At 40.3% G+C, this 17,850-nt stretch overlaps 1 protein-coding gene across 5 annotated transcripts in view; it reads right to left on the bottom strand.

The window, feature by feature from the left end:
• Positions 1-967: 967 nt before the first annotated feature.
• epb41l5 (erythrocyte membrane protein band 4.1 like 5) overlaps positions 968-17,850 on the bottom strand; it is a 62,108-nt gene continuing 45,225 nt past the window's right edge. For 4 of the 5 annotated variants that reach the window (XM_061723970.1, XM_061723972.1, XM_061723973.1 and 1 more), the window contains exons 20-26: positions 17,750-17,817; positions 16,861-16,983; positions 12,302-12,377; positions 9,731-9,811; positions 7,110-7,169; positions 6,744-6,883; positions 968-2,736 (exon numbers count right to left, since the gene is read on the bottom strand). In XM_061723970.1, the coding sequence (XP_061579954.1) occupies positions 2,667-2,736; positions 6,744-6,883; positions 7,110-7,169; positions 9,731-9,811; positions 12,302-12,377; positions 16,861-16,983; positions 17,750-17,817 (618 nt within the window). In that variant the 3' untranslated portion in view covers positions 968-2,666. The remainder of the gene's footprint in view (positions 2,737-6,743; positions 6,884-7,109; positions 7,170-9,730; positions 9,812-12,301; positions 12,378-16,860; positions 16,984-17,749; positions 17,818-17,850) is intronic. The other variant, XM_061723974.1, reaches the window with a different exon arrangement.

The raw sequence follows: 17,850 nt of genomic DNA, 5'->3' as shown, positions 1-17,850 counted from the left end.
CATCCATGTTTTGCAAAAACCCCAAAATAAACTTGGGGGAGTTTATTTTGCCTCAAAGCGAAGCGTGTCGTTTCTGCTGATGAGGCGACTGGGGAGATGATGCACAGCTCATTTCCTCAAAATAAAAAATAAAAACTTCCAAACTGAAAACAGTGTTGTGAACATCACTTAATGTTTGGTGAGTCTTCCAACAGCAAATCATTTTGAAAAAAAAAAAAAAAAAGACTCCCATGTTCCATCACTCATGTCAAATTTAATAAAAAGCAAGAAACACACAAATGCTGAACTTTGAGATCCAAGACTGATTTGTGATATTAGGAATGATTTTTCTTCATTTGTGCAAGTGTTCTTCTGGAGCAAGACTACACCCTAAGGGTTGAGGTTAGTACTACAGTGGAGTAAACGGCTCCTCATCTCTGGCAGTGTTTACTGCAAAAGTGCCAAACACATTTACCATGAAGCCTAAAATTACTGTTTGGAAATCTAAAATCCAGTCTGGATCATTCAACACCTTTAAACCGTATTAACTTGTCAAAATCTGTCATGCCCTGCTTACAAATGATAAAGATAAAGGCCCTGCTTTCTAGTTTGTGTGCGGATGAATAAAACTGGTTGACGGCGCTCAGCAGTGAAAGTGGAGCAATGCTGCCACCTAGTGGCCAAGAGGCCAACGTACAACCTCCGGAGTCACACCGGTCCAACACCCTGTCGCCTTTTCATCCCGACTGCTGGCCTTCATTTACTGGTTTTTGGTGACACTTGTTACTGCATTAAACGCAGAACAAAGCCACGTTTGTTTATAAAAACAGACCACGTGGGTTAAGGTCGGAATGTACAGAATAATTTACCTTTAAAGACGTGAGCTGATCAGCAGAGTGGCAGCTCAGATTAACATCTGACATAAATCTAAGAGTAATCACCTCAAAAAACCTTCAAACAATAATAAAAATAAAAGGAAACGACCATATCCTATTGCAGCAATGCTTTACTGAATCATGAGTGTATCCAGAAGAAAAAGGTATATAGAAAAATTGCATTTGAGACATCACAATCTGAGGTTTCCCCAGTCTGATGAGTAAATATCTACGGCTTCTCTAAGAAAACAAGCCCAAACAGGACATGTGTAGTAACTATACTGCCAACATAGTCAATATCATATCTACGAATGGCTGCGGTCATCATATTGTCAAAATATATGATCAACTGTTTGCTACAATACTTTTAGACAACATAATACTGAACAATTACACTGAGCATAAATACTGGTCACTGCTTAGTGAGATGACACTGTAAAACAGTCAACGTCAACTTTTAAGATAATCAAATCATCCCACTGAAAATTACTACACAAAACTGGAATGAGGGTCTACACTTAGTGACTAAAACAGTTTAAAAAAAAAAAAAAAAAAAATCAATGTCATATACTTAATTATCTGAAAAATACAGCGAAAAGCTCAACTTTCCCAGTGTACAAAATCTGCTTTTAAGATACTTCACAGATTTTTCTTCAGTGCTAAACTATAAACAGCCATCGTGAGTGAAACAGGAACAGCTGTGAAAGTGGTGCACGTTTGAAGTGTGGCGTTTCCAGCTTCGTCAGATGAGACGTGGTGAATACATTCATTTACATAAGGCATGGCAGAAGCTACATGAGTGAAGAGAGACGTCAAACAGCTGAAGAGCAGCTGTCCAGGTCCACAACTCCACCTGCTCACACTGTGTCATCAGCAACTGACCAGTTTCCATTTTTGGCATTTTCAAGTCTAATTTAGAAGCTGAAATTAATGCAATGAAATTTTAGGGAAAAAAAAATGTTAAAAATTACAGAATACAATCAGGTTTTTCAAAGAACAGTCTGTCATTTATGGTAATGGTCTGTTGGGATGCTGCTACAAACGCGTGGAGTCAAAAAGACTTGCAATGTGCATTTTCAGTCATCAAAAACCAAAAGAAGAAAAAAAAAAAATTAAGAACAGGGTAATAAAAAAATCTGTAAAATCAAAATGGTAATTTCTCATCATCGTCGTCATCATCATCATCAGCTGGAAGGTCCAGTGTTGCAGAGAAAATCCAGTGAAGATCTCATTTCCAGTGGCTGCAAGACAATTTTCACATGTAACTAGCTAAAAAACAAAGATCTGTAGTGTTTGTGCTACAAGGATAGCGACATGTGTGTCGTCGTGTGTAGAGGACAGTTAGAAATCAACATCTTGAGGTTTCATGCCTCTTGTCTTCTCAGTTCTCCATCCAGTGTTCTTCAGCAGCTCTGTGTTCATGCAGGTGCAGGACACGCTGCCAGCGCAACAGCAGCATCAACACACCTTTACAGTCACCTTTCATTCACGAGTCTGAAGCTGTGAGGTCACAGATTTCTGAGTTTCAGCTCCAACAGGAACATCTGCTGGGAGACGGTGCGGCTGGTGGGAGGCAGAGCTTCTCTCTTAGGATGTTAATACACGTTTGTTTTTGAACAATGTACAACATGAGATAGTTTGAACATGACAACAGCATCAGGTTGATCAGCGTGAAGTTCCTTTGTCACTGTGAATGCAACTAAAACTGTGGCTGTGTTGCTTGTAAGCTGCCTCTTCCTTTCCTCTGAGCCACAGTTTGTGGGAAAGCAGTCAGGAAGATGAAGGATGTGGCGATGGCTGCTCTCCCCTTCATCAGAGCTCAGTGGTCAAGAGGCCTCTGAGTTTGGTTGCATCCTCCGTGGCTGGTGTCTGACCTGCGGTGCTGCAGGGAAACGGGAGTGGAGGGCATGCATCAGACAAGGAGACTTCATGAAGCAAACATTAAAACACTCAGATTTTTCCTGAATTCCTCGCTTCAGTCACGTGAAACAAAGTGCACATCTTTCAATTTTTACAAAAAAATAAATAAAAAGGTCACCTAGTCCTTTTTGAGTCTTCACATTAACTTTATATACTCAATAACATTGACAAATAAAACTGTCATTTATCAAACTAAAGCCAAGCCAAAATGCAGAAGCAGTACGTGAAAAAAAGTAGATCCCAGGACTTTAAGCCTGGTAGATTTATCTTTATCAGACATAATTTAAGTAATCATTTTCTGTGTATCAGTTAGGGATGGGCGGTATGGACTAAAAAATGTATCACGATTATTTCTGGCATTTATCCCGATAACGATAAAAATGACGATTAAAAAAAAATACAAATTCAACTCCACCTTTTTAACTATAAATCTATCTCGCTCTCAGATCCACCATGTTTGTTACACAAAAATGTCAATTCAATCTTCCTTCCTTCCTTCCTTCCTTCCTTCCTTCCTTCCTTCCTTCCTTCCTTCCTTCCTTCCTTCCTTCCTTCCTTCCTTCCTTCCTTCCTTCCTTCCTTCCTTCCTTCCTTCCTTCCTTCCTTCCTTCCTTCCTTCCTTCCTTCCTTCCTTCCTTCCTTCCTTCCTTCCTTCCTTCCTTCCTTCCTTCCTTCCTTCCTTCCTTCCTTCCTTCCTTCCTTCCTTCCTTCCTTCCTTCCTTCCTTCCTTCCTTCCTTCCTTCCTTCCTTCCTTCCTTCCTTCCTTCCTTCCTTCCTTCCTTCCTTCCTTCCTTCCTTCCTTCCTTCCTTCCTTCCTTCCTTCCTTCCTTCCTTCCTTCCTTCCTTCCTTCCTTCCTTCCTTCCTTCCTTCCTTCCTTCCTTCCTTCCTTCCTTCCTTCCTTCCTTCCTTCCTTCCTTCCTTCCTTCCTTCCTTCCTTCCTTCCTTCCTTCCTTCCTTCCTTCCTTCCTTCCTTCCTTCCTTCCTTCCTTCCTTCCTTCCTTCCTTCCTTCCAAAAATCAGGTTTACACAAAAACATCAACGGGAATTTATCGTTTTTACCGCGAGATGACAAATTCTTATCGTGAGGACATTTTTTGACGGTATATCGTGAACGGTAAAATATCACCCATTCCTAGTATCAGTATGTCACATTGTTATGGAGGCATTTTCACCCATTCACATGATTGAGGCGTTGGTGTGTGTGTGTATTTGCACAGCTCCTGCAGGGTGGAGCTGCAGGATCTCAGCGGGGTTGAGGTCGTGACCCTGTCACTCTTGATGTGGACTTGCTGCTGCAGATCAATACCCCGATGCATGAGCTGACTTTGGTCAAACTTTAGTTGTCACACAGACGGTGTCACATTTGACTCCAGAATAATATTCTTCTTGTTGGGTGCAAGGTGTCCAGGACTTGTGGCTACGACAACAATAAAAGCCCAAATCATCACACCTCTACCACCATTGTTTCAGATTTGGTATTAGGGCTGATATGGAGTTTATATTTTATAGTCAGAAATGGTCCAAAAGACCAAACATCTTTAACTAAGTCTCATTGTTCCATAAGTCTCTGGTTTGTTCAGGTGCAGCTTTGTAAACCTAAGCGTCCTCCTGACGACTCCCAGATGAGCTCTGCTTCTTCATCCGGGTCCAGTACCACGGTAACTGAGGTCTGTAGAGTCTGAGACGTAGCTAGGGATGGGAATTGATAAGATTTTTTCGATTCCGATTCCATTTTCGATTCTGCTTAACGATTCGATATCGATTCTCTTATCGATTCTCATTTGGAAAAAAGAAGAACAAACAATTTTAGTATCAACTTTGTTTTATATCTTTGAACAAAAAAATATAAGTGAGGTCTTAAGACGCGCCCAGCCTCTGGCCCTTCCATGGTGTGTCGGGGTCCCCACAAAATGATTTGTAATATAAAATATGTATTTAATATAAAATAATAATAATAAAATAAATATTCTTCTGTAGAAATTAACTAAATACAACAAATTATTTTGTGGCAATTACACATGAATGTCCAGTAACATGTTCAACACCACAAAGTTAGTCACTGCTGGTGACATTCATCTATTCTGGCCTGATACTCTTCCCTGCCTTGATGAAAGGAGAAGCTAGCGGTGACTGCTCTTTACCTTCTCCATAGATGAGCTGACGAGCTGCAGCTGTGTGAGGAGCGCCCGGCACGTCCGCGTGGCCGAGCGCGCAGCTCTTCTAAAGCATGAATTATGGTTCCGCGTTAAATCGACGCAGAGCCTACGGCGTAGGGTACGCGGCGACACGCACCGTACGGCACGCGTCCCCGCGTACCCTACGCCGTAGGCTCTGCGTTGGTGTAACGCGGAACCATAAATCAGCCTTACCACACGCCGGCTGACTCCGCGCTCCCAGCGTATCTGCCGGCCGAGTCCTAACAGTTTCCCCCCTTTGGTAAAATGTCCACAATGCAAGTATTGTCGCCCTGTTGTCATCCTTTTTGGTCAAATGTAACCAAACTTTCGAGCGTTTATGCCGCTTTGTCCCCGTGTTTTCCTGCTGGGCGCGAATGCGCACGTTGCACAACGTGCTTGGTGACGTCATTCGCGCCCGCTGGAATCGATAAGGGAATCGTTTGCGAAAAAGGCAAACGATTCCAAGGAATTGAAACACTGGGAACCGGTTCTCAACAAGACCCGGTTCTCGATTCCCATCCCTAGACGTAGCTCTTGTGTTTTGTTGTTTTTTTTACTCTTGTTCTAGTTTCTCTGAGAACTGCACAGTCTGACCTTGAGGTGACCTTGCTTGGATGATTACTGAAAAGATTGTCAAAAGAATAGATTAAATCCCTTTCACTTGTGAATAATCTTTTGATTTCAAACGTTTGGAAATGGTCTTGAGACAGAGTTCTGCTTTTATACAGTTTGGCAAAACAGCTGATCATCAATTAATCGAGAGCATTTGATGAGCAGTCAGAGTGGATTTATTCCTCCCACACTGCCTCCTGCATTTTGGTTTAGTTTGTGTTTAATAAGTCATGACTCTGGAATATATGATGCGTTTCTCTTCACTTGAGGTTATAAATTACTCATTTCATAGTAATGTAAGGACAAAATGTTTCTAAATTCCCTGATAAGTAAAACTACACTTAGAAAATACGAATAAAGTTATTTAAGACAGGCCGCAGAAACTCTCATCAAATACAATATCTCACTTGGAAAGAGACTAGTTTAACAAGATTGTATTTAACAGATATGTCATCACTTATTTTGCCACCTGTGCGGTGCCAATCAGGAACTAGACCTCTTACTCCAGAAAAAATATTGTATTCCGTTAGAAAAAAAAACAGAGACTTTGACCTTATTTGGGGACCTTTTTTGGATTTTTTGCTTTTCTAATGATCTGAATCATCTACTATGTTAATGAATGTGTTTACACAGGACTTGATTATTTAATGTATTATTCATTTTTGTTCTAGTATTGATAGACATATGTTAAATTATTTTGAATTATGTAATCTATTGACCATATGAGGGAGGGAAGGAGAGAGGGGTGTGTTGTTTTTTATTTTTATTTACATTTTTTTATTTTATTTTTATATATATATTTTTATTATTATTATTATTATTTATTTATTAATTTTTGGCTTAATTAATGTTATGAAAAGTAAAAAAAAAAAAAGGGGGAGAAATATTGATAATTATATTGTTATTGTAAATATTATTTCTTTTTTTTTATGCCCTCAATAAAGATATCTATACAAAAAAAGGAACTAGACCTCAGGAAATAGACTGAGTGGACTCTGCAGTAATGAGCTGGTTTTACAAACTGAGCAGTGTTTCCAAGCGATTTCTAAAGGCAGCTAGGCTCAACAATCAGGTGGAACCGTTCTAGTCATTAGTGCATCTCAGCAGACTACAAAGGTTCACAAACAAATGTACTGCTTCCTGGCCCAAACACCAAAAAAAAAACAAAAAAAACGTTACCTGGCAGAGATGGCATTACGTGTGTGATCGAGGTGGGGAGGGGCTGGGGTAAGAGGTGCTGCCCGATCAGCAGGGAGAAGAGGGGAGACCTTAGATGGGGGGTCTATGTCGAGCAGGCCGTTAGTAAAGATGCCAGGAGGCTGCATTAGAAGAGGGGGAGGAAGAAGCATGGATGTCAGTTCCTGCACAGCCTCTACATCTGCTATTGACTGGAAAGCAACTATGCAAGACCAAACTAGACCCCGAGTCCCAGCATGACAATCAATACACTTCAACATTTCCTGACAGAGAGCCTATGACAAATGCAAACAGTATGATACACTGCTCAACTGCCAGGCTGGAAGGAAGATGAAGAGCTGAACTCACAGCGGTTGAAGGAATGATCCAGCGAGGTGTGATCAGAGGTTTGGGCTGCCCTGGCGGGAGCTGGAACACAAGCGGAAGGCACAGATGTATTAATCCAGCAACACCCTGGAAACAAACTTGAAAATGGAATGATGTAATGTCTGTCCCGTGCTCGGGGTTTGGAGGGAAATTATTTCATACATAGTTATTAAAGGGAAAGTTCGGTTTTTTACAACCTGGACCTTATTTCTGGCATTTTTTATGGTTGTATACTCACCCAGAGGTGTTTGGTGTCATTTGGAGTCCTTCGGAAGATATTAGGAGTTTTTTGCGAGCCGCTTCTCCATATAACGGTAGCGCATGGGGCACCGCCGGACACAGACGATGCAGCGTCTAAATAACACATGATTGCCGCAAAACTCTTCATTTCTTTTATGAATCACTAGATCTGCTTCCAGGACCTGTTGTAACATTGTGGCGCTGTCTGTGTAATAAATAAATCTGTTTGTAAACAAGACCTCTGAACTCATGACGTCATCTCTGTGCGCGCGTCCCAGACACAGCTCTGTGTACAGCTGGAGTTCACTACTGTTAGTTTACTGTTAGTTATTTGAAACATGTCTGAATATTTGTCAAATTCTGAGGTTGTGGACGACGACTTTGAATATGATGGACGTCCTTACCGTTTTGAGCCGGAGTATACGGCTGAAGAGCTCACTGAACGGAGGACAGAGTGCGCGCACAGAGATGACGTCATGAGTTCAGAGGTCTTGTTTACAAACGGATTTATTTATTACACAGACAGCCCCACAATGTTACAACAGGTTCTGGAAGCAGATCTAGTGATTCATAAAAGAAATGAAGAGTTTCGCGGCAATCATGTGTTATTTAGACGCTGCATCTTCTGTGTCCGGCGGTGCCCCGTTCACTACCGTTATATGGAGAAGCGGCTCGCAAAAAACTCCTAATATCTTCCGAAGGACTCCAAATGACACCAAACACCTCTGGGTGAGTATACGACCATAAAAAATGCCAGAAATAAGGTCCAGGTTGTAAAAAAACGAACTTTCCCTTTAATTCATCTGTTACTGAAAGCAACATTTGACTTAAAGGTGACCATGCCTGGTGAGCTGCTGCAGTCTAGCAGCTTACCAGGAATTACCCAGGACCAGAGGAAACCATTGTGTTGACAAAGCAGAACCCAGACAAGAACGTAATCACCGGAGCCACATAAACCTGCGTGTACAGGGTCATATTAGCTTAATATTTGGTTATGTCCATCAGTATACGAGGGGACAGGTCTCATTCTGAACAGACAGAGACCTTTAGAAAAACTGACAGATGCAGCTTTCTCCAAGTGTGTTGGACCTCAGTTCAAGTACAAATACTCACTTTGATTCCTAAAATATTATATTTTGGAACATGACGTTTACATGATGACTGCAGATGTAGATAAGATAGTCACGGGATTGTTGACACATTCGCATGTAAATGTATATCAATGATCATAGATGTCTAAGTGCACTAAGGGGTCACTCCTACATAACCCGACAAAGAGCCAGCTACCAGTGTCGCTGGTTTTGGATGCGATCTCATCTAAATGCTGTCCGGTGGACCACTGTAAGCTCAAGGGTGGCTGCTCTTTGCAGTGCTGCAGTAAGTTGATCATTCTCTATCTATCTGACCTACTGTGTTGAAGTTTGGGGAAATGCCTGTAAAACATATATTCAATAAATTTTCATTCTGCAAAAAAGAGCCATAAGAATAATCAGTAGAAAACGATATAGAGATGCAACAAATCCATTATTCCTTCAGTTAAAATTGTTGAAATTTCATGAACTAGTAGACTATAGTATTCTGCAAATTATGTTTAAAGCTCATAAAAAAACTTTACCAATCAACATTCAGAAAAGATTTGAAAAAAGAGAAAGCAAGTATAACTTAAAAGGAACAGAGATTTTTTTAAAACCAAGATGCAGGACAAAATTGATCGAACGTCGTGTTTCTGTGAAAGGAATTAGTTTATGGAACAATCTGAATAAAGAAAACAAAGAATCCAAATCAAACATTACATTCAAAAGAACAATTAAAGCCTGTATGTTAAGTAAATATAATGAAACATGTTAGTTAAGTTTGATTGCCATACCCATAGACGGCGGTAATTTTATTTTATTTTAGTTTTTTTTATTCACTTAGTTGTTTTTTTTTTTATTTTTAATTTATGTTATTTGTGAAGTTATTTCTTGGAAAAAGGGGCAGATCAGATAAGATTCTTCTTCTTTCTGCTCCCTTTTCATTCACAATTTAAGAACATTTGTATTTGTATTGAATTGTTTTATTTTTTGAATGAAATAAAGAATAAATGAATGAAAATGAATCTTTCTTCACTTAGAAGTTTAACAAGATTCCCCAACTGTCCTGTCACTGTCGCCGACTATTTAACAAGGTAGACCAGACATGAAGCTGACTGACGAGACGAGCGGTTCTGAAAATAGTAAGCAAGCTTATACCAGCAGGGCAGTGTTGTATGTAGTTGTGTCGCCGTGGTACTCTGAGGCTTCACAGCCAGACAAGGGCTCCATCCACATTAGTGTGGTTTCATTTCCAAATGTAAGAATTACATGAGGCCTGAAATGGTTTACCAGAGGAGTTGGATCAGTGAAGTCGATCAGGTTTTCAGACAGCAGGGGAGCGACGTGGAGGTCAAAATCCTCTGCTTTAACCTGCAGCACAATGGAAACACTCTTTATAACAATAACATACAAGCAGCAACACTCATCAACTGCTACGTTCAACAATGCAACCTTGCAGATGAAATCACAGCAGTGTTTATGTCTGTGTTACATGGAGCAGTCAAAGTTAGTGTTTCCCAGTCCACTTAAAGGCAACTGCCCTCCATGTTCGAGATTTTTCCCTGGTTCAAATGAATGGATAATTAACAGATTGTGCAGGCTTTGACGACTAGCCGAGAGCAAATCAGTCACTTAAATCAGGTGTGTTGGAGCAGGGAACCACGTAAACATGTAGGACAGTAGCTTTGGAGGACTTGTTTGAGGAGCGCTGGCGTGAATGAACACTACTCCTCCCATCATGCTCAGTGTCAGACATGAGAAGCTATCTTTCATTTCTCCATTTTAAAACAACGTCACACAGACAGATCTCCCCCTGTACATCCCCCCCAGCGGGATGGAACCGTCTCAGGTATTTGTTGCGGCGGTAAATTTTAGCACTGAAGGGTAACGTTAAAGTTTGTTGAAAAAGGTTATTGGGCCATGCCTAAAGTCTCATCAGTGGGTCATCTTGCCTGCTAACCTGCTCAGTGTTGAACCTTCCCCACATGATCCAGTTCCTTTAAAGCTGAGCTGAGATATTCCATTTAGTGTAGAAGGCTGAGTACTCCATGATGTACACTTCAGAGAGCAACTTACAGTCTGTACAGACCCCATCTGTCTGTTCAATCTCTGAACAACCATATGTCTGATTTAATACACACTTGACGGATTCACTGATACGGACTCACATAACACCTGTGTTGAGTATGATGAAGTTCAGATAACTGCTCCAGTTGCTCAAGCAGCTATAAACCACATACAACTGTATGTCATGTACTAATATATACTAATGTACTGGTATTTCAATATTAAAACATGTTAATATAAGGAATGGAAGTCACAGTGGCCAATATCCAATGTGGGGTACCTTTAACTATGGGAAGTAGGGCTGAACGATATACCGTTATCGTATCTATATCGAGATATGAACATTCAAGACATTAATAACGGAAAAGCAACGATATAAACGATATATTTCCGCTCGCCCTGCTTGTACAGCTCGAGCAGTCTCCATAAACATTACTTTTAAGATTGCCCTTGAACGCACCACTACGGCCAGCCAACCACAAAGCTTATTTCATGCTTGCTGTTGATCGACAGCTGAAGCCAACCAATGACAAACATAGGAGGGAGGGAGGGAGACGTAGACCGAGACGCACACAGCCACACGCACAGGAGAGCGGAGAAGAGCGGAGAAATCCAAACGGAAGAAAAGAGACATGAGTGCGGAGGATAATGCGGCCGGTGGCAGTGCAGAATCTAATTTTGTGCCAAAACATAAATCATCCTCCATTATTTGGAGGTATTTTGGAATTAGAAAGGATGATGTCGACCAGAGCGAGGTGTTGTGCAAGTCGTGCTTGGTGAAAATTGCGACGTGTACTTCACGGCCATCCGTTTTTTTTTTTGAAATTACAAAATAAAAATAGAGAAATAAACCAAAATAATCCGTTCCCCATCTTTTGTTTTGATAATAAAAAATTAATTGATGTGTTTGAAAATCGAAATTGGGAATTAAAACAGCGAGTGGAAAACTCTTTTCTCTATTTCGTTGGAGGATACTGAAAAACAAGGATTGGACAAATGGGGGGATTGCACATGCGCAGTAATAAATTAAGAAAGTTGTTTCTGGTTGTTTTGTTGATCAGATTGAAAGTTAACATTTTTAGATATTTAATTGTTGAAACAGAAAATAAATCAAATATGAAACCTGGGAGTGAAACATGAGTTTAATCTGTAATCTGTCTTCACTCCGTCATGAAACTGCAGTGATGTTGTGACAGTCCGTTCAGCTGCAGCGTCCAATCAATAACATGTACTGAACTCTAACTCTAACTGCATTGGTTATTTATCGTTAAAGCGGAGCTACAGTAAAATATTTTGATTATTATTTATTATTGAGTGACTTTATGTTAATGTTGATGACTGGCAGTGAGTTCTAATCAATAAAACTGCACTCTTTTGATTTCTGATGTTTTTATTTTTCTGAAAAATGCTTGGTTTTCACCGAACCGAAGTCATATCGTATCGTATTGATATCGAGATATCTGGCATGAATATCGAGATATGAAAATTTGTCCATATCGTTCAGCCCTAATGGGAAGCTGTTCTTACTGTACAGATTAAAAGAAAAAAATGTTGTTTTTTTTTAAATGTTTCTTTGACTTTAATATACCGTATGGACAACCGATTGTGCCTATAACTTTAAGATGAAAAGTCAAATCAATACTTTACACAATATTACCTTCAGGTTCTTCAGATAAGACCCTTTGTAAACATTTAACGTCTATAAGTCCCAGTGTAACTGAATAAAAGGTCCAATAGTAAGGTATTTGCATGAAGTCATTGCACTGATGACTAATCAGTAAATAATGGTCTTACCTTCGGAGCCGAGCCTTCGATGGCAGCTGGAATCATGGAAACAGACGGGTTTAAGTCCTCTGCTAACCTCTCAGCACTAAAGAATAGAAAGAGCACATAAATTAGTCAACATGTACCAGTGTATTGTTCCATATCTTGAAATGTAGAGTTTCAGACAAAAAAAAAAAAAAGAGACCATTCCACTCGTTGCCACTTGTGTTAAATTAAGGACAGCAAACCCACAGCAGCATCTGCTGCATCAATGAGCCCAGAGACACGCAACATTTGTGAATTGTCTGATCAAGCATGCATATGCGTCTGTTTTTCTTGTGTGTGTCACTCTCTGCAGGCAGTATCCAGGCAGAAGTAAAATCATGTGACTCACGAAAACACACACACCCACACGCTGACACACAGTACTTAAACACACCAACAGATGTCATCAACGCTACAGACAACAGGCTGCGCTTCTGTCACTAGTTGTCGATGTGAAATTGATGCTTCACATCCTGTCGGAGTCACACAGCTCAATGTAGTCAGGAGTATCAAACGCTAAAATTACAGCACATCAAGTACGTTTGGGACCACAGAAGTAGAAATAAAGCCCTTTGTACTGTTTTCTTTAAATCCGTCTCTACTCTCATACGTCTAACAGTTCTCTGTCCTCCCCACTTCATGATTAAATGATGAAGGCCTGTTCCCTCCAACTACTGTGGTCTTAACTGTTTAAGGAGATTAAGTGTAGTGGTCACTGAATAACTTATGACTTGAGTTTTCCTCATCTTAGGCCATCAGCCTCTTTTTAAGGGTTACAAATTCCACACAATGTTAAAGCTGGACCACGGATAGCTCAGTGGGTTGAGCGGCCGTATCATATCAGAGAGTATCGCCCTCCAACAGGTTCGAATCCCGGCCTGTAGCTCTTCACTGCAGGGCATCCCTTCACTCTCTCTACCCGTTTCCTGTGTAGCTACTTTCAAAATAAAGGCCACTAGAGCCACAAAATCTTAAAAAAAAAAAACAATAAGACATTTCATGTATATTAAATTAAATTTCTACCTTGTGCACCCCTCCATCACATGCACAGATAATGGCCGGGTTTCCCAGATCCAACCTCTCTTAAGGATTTAAGAGAGGTTCAAAGAAGGTTTGAACTAAGAGAGAACCCTAAGATACGGGTGTTTCCCAGATGACTTCTTAACACCGTCCTTTAGTTTCGCTCTTTCAGAAGCTCTTTGGAGCAGCTGTCCGGTTCTGAAACCAAATGAATCGATGCCAGGCAAATCGATCACCGATCACTATCAGCGCATTTTCACACGCAGCACTGCTGCCTAACGCACTAATTCACTGCTGCCTGTGCGTTATAATAAAAAATTAAGATGATAAATATAATTCAATGACCCTTTTTCATCCAAATGGTGTGTTACTCCGTTATTTCTGGCTATAGTGAGGCTTTTTTTCCCCACACGCAGAAACCGGGAGGAAACGGGGTGGGCGTTTGTGTGTGTTCAAAAACATGAGCCAAGAGAAGGCGAGTTTCGCAAATCGCAACGTGGAATTACAGCAATCCCTGGTTTTTCGCAGGGGTTATGTTCCAAAAAGAACCCGTGATAAGTGAAATTCTTTTTACAATTATAGAGCGCTTCAGATTGCAGAGATCAGCCCCGCCTCGCACGTATTCCTCCTCTTCTGAGACCCTGCATCCCGACTCGCGCTGCAGCGTCTTTTTATCCTAAACCTCGCGGTGCAGGTTTTTTCAAGAGAAGAAAATAGTTATGGGTCGTTGTCTTCGCTCTTTTTTCTTCTGGGCAAAAAGATTCTTTAATATAAACCGACACCATTGATTATATTTGAGACTGTAATGAACGATTCATCAAAGGCTCCTGTTCTTCAGCTGCTGCTTCCCTGTCATCACACGTAGAGGTGCTCGGGCTCGGGCACGGCGCAGGAGGATCGGTGTCCCGGCTGCCTGGACAGCCCGGTCCGACACACGTCCAGGGGACTGAAGTGCTGACGCACGAATGCGTTCATAAACAGTTCTGCTTCGCGCACGGCGACGCGGTTGATTTGCAGAGAGAACATGCTGTATAGCAGCCAAATTATCAAATAAATGATATTCATGATGATCGTTTTATTTGTGCGCATAAAGCATATACAGGAACACACTTGTTATTCCTTATTTTTCTTTTTTTTTTCCTTTGCTGTCACCAATAAATGCTAAACAATATAAATCTAAAGTATAAAATAGATCAAAATTTGTGCGGGGTGCATTGTTTTAATATCTCATTGCTTGGTGTGATATTGATTTGCCTGACGCGGCTGGATCTGTGAGTCTTTGTTCACTAAGATGGTTGTAAAGACTGGGTCAGCAGCATCTTTCATTTCCTTCTTAATGAAAGAGATACTTAAGCTAAGAGCAACTCTGGGAAACGCGATTTTCTTTCACAGGCTCCTTAAGAAGGTTTGAAAGAAGTCTTTCGCTGTTAAGAACTACTTAACTGATCTGGGAAACCCGGCCAATATCTATAGTCCTGCACACGACACCAGGACCGCTGAAGCTGCATCATCTCAACCCAAAAACTACATTCAGTCAAGTCAGGTTTGATTCACGTTACATGGATAAAGATGGTCTTATAGATCACAGCTTATAGTTTGATGTAGCATTATCGCCTCCTCAAGTCTTATTCACACGTTTGTCAAGAATCAACTAAATTTTACATATTTGATTGTTTTCTGTGCAACCCTTCCCATTAATATAATTATTATTAGTGAGTACCATATTTTCAGCACTATAAGGCGCACTTAAAATCCTTAACTTTTCTCAAAAATCTGCAGTGCGCCCTATAATCCGGGGCGCTTATGTATGAATTTTGTTGGGCTTACTGACGTCGAACCAGGTTTATGTGGTACACTGCACTCAAAAATCTGTTAAAATATTTTAGTGTGACTTTGGTAGCGATGAAGCCGCTCAGCTTGATTGATTGTCGGACCATTCAGCTGACACATTAAAGTCGGTCCTTGGTTGGATATGGGTTGCAACGTCAGACAACGTTAGATAACTAACGAAGTACTGCTGGCAAGCAACCATCATCCAACTTCTAGTCAATGTTACCTTACTATAGTTAGATGTCAAGCCAACATTAGTTTTTAGCATAAACCCAATTTTCAAATCTATATCATAATCCAGTTATAACCAAATGTTGGAATACCTCCGCCACTTCTTATTTGTGGAACACGAATTATTTAAAATGTGAGAGTATTTTTCTATATTATTTACAACCGAACGAAATTCTGAGTTATTGTGAATAAGTTGAGTAAAGTTCGACTTACCTAAGGGTGTAACGATACACTAATCTCACGATACGGTTCGATACACGATATTGAGGTCCCGATAACGATACTATAGCAGTATTTTTTTAACAACCTCGAATGAGGAACATATGACTGGAAAAAATTGTCTTATTTGAAAGACACAAAATAATACTGTGTGTTTACCCTATTGTTACAGTTTGTAATGCTTTATAACTGTTTAAGTTTTAAAGAGAAAGCCAGGCCAACCATTTTCCACAAACTGAACTAAAAGTAAATGTCAGGTTTGCATTATGCATCTTCAGTTTCATACAAGTAAAAATATTTAGCCACAAACTGAATAGTTTCTCTCATGTATGATTTGACTTTTTTCTTTCTAATTTAACAACTAAAATTAAATAAATAAATAAAAGTAAATAAATACATACAACTTTACATCATAAAAAAGACTGATTCATGCTCACCTTATAAGTGTAAGAGGAGATTTATTTTTGTTAAGAAGTTTATTTTGGTAATTCAGGGTTCATTATTTTATAAATATATTCTTTATATTCTGATGTAAATCAGGGACTATAATTACACTAGTCAGTTTATCTGTAGTTGTTAATATGTTTTAGATTAGGCGGACTGATACAGCACTAGGTGCTGTGTTGATGTTCTAAAATCCTACGCTGTTGAGCGGACATTAAAGTACACTGGAGCTCAGCAGAAGTTGTCCCCGTGTTTATCCTACTCACGACCCGAAAAAGGTTTAATTTAATAAGGTAAGGCTTAACTCTACACCAGCCTTACATTAGTAAAAGTTCAGAGCTCAAAACGGGACCACAAAATGGGACTAGTTTCTTCTGAGCGGAGTAAGATTTTGGTCCGCAGGTCGAGGCGCGGTCAGATGCGCGTTACTAGTCAACACAATAGATTAATATTAATAACCCAATATCGCGATACACTTTGTCACCTCCACGACACGTATTGTGACGTTTTTGTATCGCGAAATTTCGTGGCACGATATATTGTTACACCCCTAGACTTACCCGACTATTTTGTTTCACTTTATCTATGTTTTATCATGGGGCTTATAACCCGCCTTATGTATGAAAATAGACCCATTCGTTGATATTGGGGCTTATAACCCAATGCACCTAATGGTCCGCTAAATACGGTAGATTGAAACGTGCTCTGCTCAGCCACGGAGAGTGAAAACAGCATCTGTCAGATAGAGATGTTACAGCTATTCATGCAACCAAAAGCACGTAGTAGCTACAAACACCAACCTGGGAGTGGCAGACGAGACCAGCGAGGCGGGCTTGAGCAGATCCCAGGAGTCTTGGATGTCAGGACGACTGGCAACAGTCAGAGATGTGTTACTGCCCAGTCGCCCAGTACGTACTTTCAATCTGGTAAACCGACAAAACACAGTCCTTAACGTGTGTCACACTGCACATGCATGAACAACATATTCAGTCCGGTTTATAGAGATCAAACATGACTCTTAAAATAAGCTGAGCCTACAGGACACAGAAAATCCTGGCCCAATACAATATGCACCAGAGATACTACCAGATATGCTTCCAACTGCATTAATAATAATAGTAGGTGATGGTATGTGGGTTTAATGATCCATGCATATTTCACTTCATTAATTCTACGTTCATTTAAATTGCAATTAACAGTAAACATAGAAAATCTGGATGTTTTTTTCTGCTCTCACCCATTAACAGACTCCAGTACGAGTCTGGGTCAACAACCTACTTCTCCTTGTGTCAAGTTGTGTTCATGCAAATGAAATGTGATGATGCATTACTTTAAGTTATGCTAAGGCTCTTCATAAATATTCAACAGATTAATCGGCTCTAGCAGTAGGAGGGCTGTGATTGGCTGAGACGCTGAACTGCATGACTCTGTGAATGATTTAGGACGAAGAGGGAAGGCGTCATTTTCAACACACAGCACAAGTCCACCGGCTTTGCTCCTCTACGTTTGCTGCAAACTAACAAACACAGTCTGAACCTGCTGAATCTGTATGTACATGTATAGCACTGCTGAAAATTATTTCAGAGCACTCGTCCTTGCTTTCTATCCAGGGATTTCAGGCATTGATGTTTAATCTAATAAATAAAGACAACGTTTTTTTGGTATTCTTGTAAAACTGTGTGCTCCTACCTGGCAGAAGCTTCCTGCAAGTTACAGTTCTTATCTCCAACCATTAGCACATGCTCCTCTGAAGGTCCCTTCACAAAGAAAAACACAAGCAGATAGATTAA

The sequence above is a fragment of the Cololabis saira genome, chromosome 6 (assembly GCF_033807715.1).
Source record: "Cololabis saira isolate AMF1-May2022 chromosome 6, fColSai1.1, whole genome shotgun sequence".
Lineage (NCBI taxonomy): Eukaryota > Metazoa > Chordata > Actinopteri > Beloniformes > Belonidae > Cololabis > Cololabis saira.
The sequence above is the reverse complement of the archived record's forward strand: the minus strand, read 5'-3'. Positions and strand labels throughout refer to the sequence as shown.